Genomic DNA, 9,568 nt, shown 5'->3' with positions numbered 1-9,568 from the left:
ATTAGGTCGCATCCGACTATGGCGAAATAAAACGGAATGACCCAGACTCAATGATAATTTATAAATTTAAATTCACACTTGGACTTAATGTCATATCTAATAAAAACTTCGTTCATCGAGAAGAGTGGTGACCAGTGAGAGCGCCCCAATAAGTTACTGGCTCTTGTGTTTGGTAAAGCCTGGAAGGCCATTTACAACTACAAGCTCGTGGTTCTTAAACAGAGACTGTCAATTTTTTTGGAGTTTTTGTTTTGTTTCGCGAAGTAAATCGTGAAATTTATGTTAACCATCGTCAAGCCAAAAGTCTAAGGACACAACAAGACCTTACGAATGCTTATTCAGTGTCAGAGTTGTGGAAAAATTTTTTTGGAAATGACTATCGCTGTTCGGCTATTGGCGTCTGCTGTCGTTGCATTTCTCCATTACAGAAACTGAATATTTTCACTCAAAACATTAATTTCCCTTCTTCATTCAAAAAATTGAGAGAGCGAAAATATATTTAAAAATATATAAGAAAATATCCAAGTCGTTTAACCAAAACCTTTAAATAATGTAGATTTAACTTTAAGGATCTTATTTTATATACTGCTGAAATGACTTTCGTGTTAAAAGTTTTGGGAAGATTTTATCACTAAATTGTTTTTCATTTTTATAAAAGAAGAATTTTTAATTCATGCTTACCGTTCTCTTAAAGCAGTTTGTTGTTTAACTTGTTTGCCCATTCCAGCATCTAACGAATTACTTTTACGATGATGATTACTAACTGAGCTAGTCACGGCTCCACCAGCTTCTCCTGGCCTGTTAATAACAGTTAAAAGTTCATATAACAATCGATCTCACACATTTTAATTATATATTAAAATAAAGGGATATGACACTAATTTAAAAATTGCCAATATTTGTGATATAAAAAATAAATTTTTTGTCTGGTATTTTAAGTCTTGACAATTATTCAAGAAAATAAAGACATGTGAATATCTTGTTCCTCTGCTTATTGCGTCCATGTTTATAGGTATGTATTAATCTTTTAACCTTTTAGTCATAATTTATGCGAATTCACTACAATTACACACAGATTCTTTAAATTGTGAAATATATATATCGATACGTTAGCATTTTTAAATGTTACATTAACTCCTTAAATTTGTAATTCAATCAAAATTTTCCTTAAAATATGTTAGTGTAGTGTGGATTTCGTGTAATAACATCTTTCTTGTAAAGAAAAATAATTCCAAAGATCGTAATCAATGAAAAAAATGGAAAATACTGTCCTGCTAAATACTTACCTGCTGCTTTCTATAGTCTATTTAAGCAAGCGATTGACTTGCACGAATTAAAATTATTATTACACAGAATATTGATAAAGGTACATCTTCACGGACCAACATTTCGACTTATCCATTGAAATAAAAAAACACATAGCGTTTGCATCTAGATTCTCGACCATGAGATTTGCCATAAACAAACGAGGTGACAAGAAAGGAATCTTCTGTAAAATATCACTTCCACGATTAATTGAAAATCCATGGTTCGTGAAAAGGCACCTTGAATTAATTCCTATTGATTTAACAGATATTACTAACAAATATTTTTAAACTTGTTAATATTTCAGGACATGCTGCATTAGCAATCTCGACAATTTCATTCTGTTTCCTGATGTTTTTTAAAAGTATAAAAACACTGTAGGCGATACAATTCTCTATTCTTCTTAAAAGATAGCAACAATATTTTATACTTTCGTAATAAACATCTTAAAGTATAATTATGTTATCAGTAAACAAATTAATTAAAATATCCCAGCAAACTGTGTGATATTAGTGCACGAAAAGCAGGACACTGGAAAATGTGATAAAAGCCACAAAAAATTAGTGTAATGGATACTTTGTAAGATACATGTAAGGAGTTACAAATGACTAACCTCTGAAGAAATGTCACAGGCAAGGAAGGTCGCTCTTTATGTTTTATTCTCTGGGAAGTAGTGGAATGCACAGAGCCTGGACACAAGCGATGATGGCTGTTCGTGGCATTTATATCCTGTGTGGGTCCCACCTGTAGCAATTGGCTTGGGCAAGATCCCGAGCTGATATTTCCCACCACCCCCGGAATATTAGAGCAACGACCAATTTTTTGTTTTTAACGAGTCTGCTGTATTATGTATAATGTACTTGTGTTTCTTTTTTAATGGTAATGACTCGCGTGTTTCATTTTTAGTGCCAGAAATTCAAATTATTGATATCTGCTGTATTTTTATTCTCTTTATTCAGGTATCAAAAAATAAACTTTTAAATTTTGTGGTAATAGAAGAAATCTTTTGCATTTAGTTAAAATAAAAATGCTTTAAAAATAATAAAACATAAAAAACACAAATTTAGAAGAATGCTTTTAAATTACACATCAACAGAGATTTACTTTGAAATGGCGCTGCTGATAGCATCAAAATACGTCAACTTGTGATTGAAACGAAACTGTAATCGCATTTAAAACACGCACAAAATTTACGTCTTATTTAAATTGATGTGCTATTGTGAATTTGCACTCACAGTAGTGCTGTGAGTGCCTTTGAGATTCATTCGATCTCTATTTTTTTATTCTTGTCCACAATATTATGAGCTTTTAGCTTTGGCACAGCATTTGCAGGCTTTATTATACGAATGAAAGTCTTCGAATGCACACGTTAAAAGATCAAAATTAGACAGCAGCGTAATTACAGGGTGGACACTAAAATCTAAAAAACCAAATAAATTTTTATTTGAAAAAGTTGAATTCTAAAAAATATTCAAAATAGACAATATTTTAAAATAAAACATTCAAAATTGTACAATTTCAAAACTGATAAAAAAATTATCATTGAAAAAAATGTCCTTGAAAACAGTCTCAAAGCTTAAAAGATGGAGTGCTGAAAACTGTGCACTTTCCATTTGGAACAATAACATCAAATAATTTCAAATAAAGCTCATTCAAAATATGCACAACTTCATGTCGTATCAAGTGATATTTCAGGTGATCGGATAGGTTTTGCCACTAAAGATTAGAAAAATTTCCGGTCTCTAAAAATTCCCAGTAATTTCCCACTTTCCCCGTCTAGCGACCACCCTGCATACGAATACAATTTTCTTAACTCAGCAAATGTGATGATTTTTGTAAAGACTACATTGCATTGGAACGAAAAAAGCCACATTCAATGGTGATTCGAATCGAAAGCATGTTTTTTTTTGGTGATAGTTAAAGACAAATTGATTACTAAGTGCATGCACATAATTGTGCATCAACATCAAGTAACTGTGTAATCACAATGCAAAATTGCAAATACAAACAAATGTTATGCAACAACAAAGTGTAAGTCAAAAGCTGTGACAGTTGTGTCACGTGTTTAATATTTCTGCTAATGGAAACTGTTCTCTTACCGTACGTGCACGGCACTGAGTGATGCTTGACCGACATTGCCATCATCAAATACAGGATTGTCCATTGAGTACGTGGCAGGCGGAGGTGATTTCGATTTTTTTATGTTGGTTAAACGACGCATAAGTGAAACACCTTTCTCCTTTTTCTCTTTCTGTAATACATGTGATATGGTAATTAGATTAGGACTAATTACTTGAAAATTAAAGAGTATCGAATCAAAATTGAGTGGAATACAATCTTGAGTATTTGCAGGATGATCGTTTTAATCAAAGAACAAAATTCCCGGTCATTTCCCGGTTCGCAAATATTTTTCCCGGTCAATAAGATGTAAAAAATCCAAATATAAATCTAAACAGCAAAAGTACAAGTAATACAAAATAAACAACAAACTAAAGCATTCAAAGTGAAACTTTTGAATTTTATCTTTTAAAATTGAAGTTTAAAAGTTTATAAATTCCAAAATTTTCTATTGAGTTGTTCAATAATTTACACGTATAAACTGGAAGGCACTAGCACTTTTCAACTGAATAATTTCAAGTTTAATGCATTTAAAATGCAAAATTCAGAATTTTTAACATTCATAAATTATACAGTTCAAAGATTTAGATCAAGTTCCAAAAATATAAATCCAGGTTAAAATTTTCAATACTCTAAATTAAAGAATAAATCAATGAACTTTAAAAATGGTTAAAATTATATTATTCAGTTATTTTAGGCCAATAAATATGTTTAAATTTACATTTTTTTCAACTTAAAAATTCCTAAATTAGAATTTAAATGATTTTTATTTTAAATAGTTTAAAGCATCGTTGAAAAACTTTAAAATTGTATTTCAAAATCTTGAGAAATCTAGAAGCAGTTCTAAATTTTTTCAAATTTAGCTTTATTTTTGAAATTTTTTCAAAACTTCTCAATAACTTTAAAAATTAATTGAATTTGTCCTACAAATTTTAGAAAATTCTGCGAATTAAACAAAAATGTCCTTAAAATTTGGATTTCTAAATAACACTTGAACACTTATTGTTTTTAGAAACAATTAGAGTAATTTTAAGAGATATTTAGAAGTTTGAAAAAGATTAAAAATTAATTTAAAACTTGAAATGATTTTAAATAATTTTAACGAAATGTGTTTACCAAAAAATTTGGTTATACGTAACGATATTTCGGTGCAAATACTCACAATCTAATTTAAAACAAAACGTAGATTTTTGCAGTTTACGAAAAATTCAGAGGTTTTTAAGAATTTTGAAAGGCTCCAAACGAATAATAACATTTTCTTAAAATTCCTAGGAAAATTGAAAATGATTCTTCATTTTGAAAAATTATTTTAACAGAATATTCAAAAAGATTTTAAGAGAATTCCAATATTATTAAAAACGACCCAGGAAGAGTTTAAGGATTCTGAAATTGTTTTTTCAAAAAACTTCGTTTAAATTACTTGATATCATTTTAAGTTTTTAATTAATTTTTTATCTTTTCAAAACTTCTAAATATCTCTTAAAATTACTCAAATTTTTCTAAAAATAATACGTGTTCAATTATTATTTATACATAAAAATTCAACAATTTCGTTTACAAATTGAACATTTTATTAAGCAGAACAATAAAAATAATAACGTTAAAATGTTAAAAGCTTTTCGAAATTTTAACAATTCTAAGCTTTCTATGTTAAACATTTAAGTTTCACATTGTTTACTTTTAAATATTTGTCTTCAATTTAGTCGCTTAAATTATAAGTCAAATATTGCTAAATATTAAATAATTATCCTTTTTCTTGATCAATTTTTTTTATTTAAATGGGTTAAAAATGGAATAATTTAGACTAAAACAATATTTTAAATTTAAAACAAGCCTTTAATTACGAATTAATTACGAATCTGGAAATTCTTTAACTTTCAACGGATTTAGAATCGTTTTATCAAATCAATTATTTTGCAGTTTTTAAACTTCAAATACCGATCCCTGTTAAAAATTGTTTATTTATATTTACAGTTGATAAAATAAAACTGTTTTTTATAAAAAAAATTGCAACTTTAAACGTTTTTAACTTTTAATTGTTTAATTCTTCAAGACTGCACATTAAAATTCATTAAATTAAAAATATAAGCTTAAAAATAAAAATCTAGATTAGAACATTTTTCAGGTAAAAGAATTTCGAATTACACGCATTATAAACTGAATATCATAATTTAATAATATATCAGTTCAACAAATTTCTTAAAAAATTGTTGAAATCGAATTAGGGCACCCTGATTTGACAGGAAATTTATTTCGAACTTGATAACATGGACAATCGGATACATAAACATAAATGCCTAAAGAACCGGTTTTCGAGTGGTGTCGCGTGAGCTTATATCTTTATATTTATATAGCGTCAAAAAAAGCGTAAAAAAATGCATTAAAATTTTCCATGCCCTGTGTGGCATTGTCGCAAAATGCGTCAATCTTTTTTTCTCCTATTTAACTTGCTCCGATTTTACATTCAAGTCTTACTCGGCGGTTTTTGGCGTTGCTGAATCAGATTTGGATCAATCTCGGTACTTACGGGTTTTTGGAATCGCTGAATCAAAATTTGAAGTCAAAATTCGAAAATTTTAAATGGCGGATATTTTTGTCCGGATTTTTAAATTTTGACTTCACTTTCGGGTTCAGCGGCCCCAGAAACCCGTAAGTACCAAGATTTATCCAAATTAAGCCGTTTTTTGTATTTTTGTCCGCCATATTGGATCAGCCGTTTTGGATTTACGAATTTTGACCTCATATTCGGATTCAGCGACCCCAAAAACCCCAGGATACAAATTTTCATTATAACAAATTTTCCTGCCATTTTGGGCACATTTGTTGAATTATCTCTGCCAACGAAGGGGTTAAAGGAGAAAAACTGAGTTTTTATACTCCCGCTGACATCCTTTATTAAACAAATATCGTACATGCGACGGAAGACAGAACCTTATCAACTCGAGTTTTATTGACTCTCATTTACTACTTCTTGACGTACCATATACTATTAAATATCCAAGCATAGAAGTTTTAGACTTTCCGAAATAAAAGATATTGAACATCAAAGATATTGAATATTTGAAATGTTAACACTGATATTTTTTCAATTGAAAAGTTCTTATCATTAATACTAATTGGGTGCCTACTTCCTAGTGATTAAGAATAAAATTTAAGGTTTTTTCCAGGTTATCCAAGTGGAGAAATACATTTTTTCAGGTCAACCTTTTTGTGCATCAAATAATGCAAATAACCGTTTGATTACATTGGAAAAATGATAAATTGAATTTTTTTATTGACCAACATTTTATAATGAAAGCAGAACCATAAATAAACGAATTCATATTTTTTGCGAACATAAGGTAAGTGTGCCAGTTATCGGAAGCTTAAGGCAAATTTCAGATTTCAAATGCTTAAAAAACTATAGCAAACATATTTAAAGCTTAAGAAATGGGTTTTATCGAATAAAACGTACCTTAAGAAAGGTAAATTATCGGCAAGTCAGAAACCTGGCTGCTTGAGTCATCGGCACTTCGACGTTTGAGTTATCGGCAATAGCGTGTAGGAAAAATCATTTTTGCTGAGAATGAAGAGCACAACAGCTTACTATATATAAAATAATGCCCATCTGCCGACAACCCATGCAGTGACGAAAACTGGCACATTTACCTTAGTTCGTCGCTTGGAAGCTAAAATACGCCATATCCACTGACTGTTATACCGAGAACATTAGATTCGAAGTTTTAATGGTATTATACCAGGACTGCCATACATTTTTATGTATTTTATTAAATAATTGAGTACCTGATAGTAATTAATAAGAAATAATTGACTTTTTAGAATTAATAAAAACACCACTTTAAATGTTATTTTACAATTCGATAATATTGTTCAAATTGTCACTTAACCCCAATATTTACACTTGATCACTATTAAACTTCACTTAGTCGAGTATTGAGGGGAAAAAAATGGCACCAAATGCATGTGGATATTATATTGTTCTACGAGTGGGGAAAATGGTCGAGTGTGAAAGAGCATTCATTTAATGTAAATAATACCTTTTCCGCAGATTTAATGGGAGGAGCTGCGGCCGTTGCATGTGACGTGGTGCCGTGCGCCACGTTATTTGGACTTCTATTTAAATCATTGTTAATTGTTGTACTTGGAACCGTAGCGGAAACATTAGCAGCTGTTGTTGGCGCCGGAAGTTTGCCTGGAGATGCTATGAAATAGAGATATTCATCATCAGAAAGAATAAAATCAGGAAATTTGTCAATACATTTTAAACTTATTTTAACCGTTTATTCAAGGTTCTTGATATCTATCTTTTTGACGACAATTAAATATGATGTTTAAAGAAGAAAAAAATAGTCCTCGAGAAAGGGTTTCACAGACTTGCGCAGCGTTCAAAAGTCAAAGGTGAAGGGATTAAAGGACAGGGATGGAAGGTGAAGGGTTAAAGTTTAAGAGTCAAAGGATCGGATATCGAGGGCCGAGGGTCTCAGTACAAACGTAACATTAAATGCAACGTTTTCTATCATTGAGGTCGCTTGTGCCCACAAGCATAATAATTGAAGGAATCACTGGAGACAGATTTAGAAAACTACGTCAAGCTTTGATAAAAAATTAAAACTTTTAAGAAATTTTGAAGTTTAAATTAGAACTATACTCAGCGGAAACGTTCACTTTTGATACCGTCCGAGTGGAAAAAAATGTAATCAGTCAGGCATACTTTGACACTTTCTTCAATTATTGTGTATATGATGCTTATCATGCCCTAAAACGAACGGAAGATGATGCACTTAGCGTTAAATGACAAAACTGAACACGAGGGCTAATAAAATCCGTGGTAAATATGGCTGGGAGTTGCTCTGCAGGCGTAACTTCATACCAACAACCTGGATCCTTCTAATTAGAAACTAAAAATTTAAAGTGTTGAAAAAATGCGTTAAGCGTGTTGTACGTAACAATTTTTTAAACTTAGAGAAAAACTTGTATGGAATTGACTTACTTAGCCCATAAAACGAATGAACGGAGTTGGTAAGTGATAGTCTTTTGTTTCAAGATTAGCGTTCTGAACTCAGGTCCATAGAACTTATAACTGATTGAGTTCTAAATATGTTTTCCCTCACAAATATTGTAGAAGTAGGTAGAAGTAGTTAACGATGGAGAGAGATCCGAGGGTCAAAAAGTACAAAGTCCTATCAATTAATAACTGATACTCACCAACATTAGAAGGCATGACTGCACTATGACTTCTTCCAAGAGGATTGATGGTGGTTGTTTGCTCGCCTTGCCTCGGAGGACTCTGTCCTTGACCTTGTCTCTGACCATGCCAGGACGAAGAAACAGTTGGCATCGGGCTCACAGCTCTCGGAGGTAATTCCGGCGGAGGCAGGGAACGCATATTGTATGGCTGTGGTGCAGGACTCTTGCTTTTAGTGTATGTCACAGTTGATCTCGCTTCATTGTTCGATTGCGAGGATGTCATTGTTGAGCTTTGTTGTGGACCTGCATTCGGAGAACCCCGGCAAACACTTCTCTGGCATCTGAATACAAAATTACATGTTACAATTGATTTAAATTATGAAGCTCCTGAATCTAAATTTAACTAAATAAGCTTACTTAGCAGGAGCTACGTAGTTTCCAGGAAAAACGCCACACTTTTGAGTTCTGTTCGAAGTTCCCTTGAACCATCCATCCTGACATCTCTCAGTCACCATGTAAATTCCGCCTTTCCTCAGCTCCAATTCATCTGCTTTCTGCGGTTTGTACGGATACAACGCAATGTACGTAGCTGGAAGATTTGTAGTATGGACAGCATTTCCAGGAAGGCTCGAAGAAGGTTGCGAGAGAACTAAATCGCTGCTTCCACTACGTTTGTGTCGCAGATTTTGATCTCCGTTTCCACCACTCTGGCACGAAAAAGGAAAACATTAAATAAAAATATGAAAATAATTGTAAGAATGATTTTCGAATTTCTAATTAAACTTTACGGCACTATTTATTATGATCAGAATAATGGTACGTTTTTTAGGTTATTACCTTTAAATTTTATAATAAATTTTATTTCACTTAGGGATCATTCACAAAATACGTGATACGTTTAGGGGAGGGTAGGGGTCTGCCGAAGTATCATTCTCCATGTTAAGACCAATGGAGAAAG

The 9,568-nt window shown here is 31.6% G+C and overlaps 1 protein-coding gene across 3 annotated transcripts in view; it reads right to left on the bottom strand.

Moving 5' to 3' along the window:
* The window catches only part of LOC117169093 (E3 ubiquitin-protein ligase SH3RF3-like), a 27,937-nt gene that overhangs the window by 4,703 nt on the left and 13,666 nt on the right, over nt 1-9,568 (bottom strand). For 2 of the 3 annotated variants that reach the window (XM_033355220.1, XM_033355221.1), the window contains exons 7-12: nt 9,028-9,317; nt 8,629-8,951; nt 7,461-7,624; nt 3,405-3,556; nt 1,919-2,080; nt 682-798 (exon numbers count right to left, since the gene is read on the bottom strand). In XM_033355220.1, coding sequence (XP_033211111.1) covers nt 682-798; nt 1,919-2,080; nt 3,405-3,556; nt 7,461-7,624; nt 8,629-8,951; nt 9,028-9,317 — 1,208 coding nt within the window. The remainder of the gene's footprint in view (nt 1-681; nt 799-1,918; nt 2,081-3,404; nt 3,557-7,460; nt 7,625-8,628; nt 8,952-9,027; nt 9,318-9,568) is intronic. The other variant, XM_033355222.1, reaches the window with a different exon arrangement.

The sequence above is a fragment of the Belonocnema kinseyi genome, chromosome 3 (genome assembly GCF_010883055.1).
Source record: "Belonocnema kinseyi isolate 2016_QV_RU_SX_M_011 chromosome 3, B_treatae_v1, whole genome shotgun sequence".
In the NCBI taxonomy this organism is placed as follows: Eukaryota; Metazoa; Arthropoda; class Insecta; order Hymenoptera; family Cynipidae; genus Belonocnema; species Belonocnema kinseyi.
This window is presented reverse-complemented; position numbering and strand designations above follow the sequence as displayed.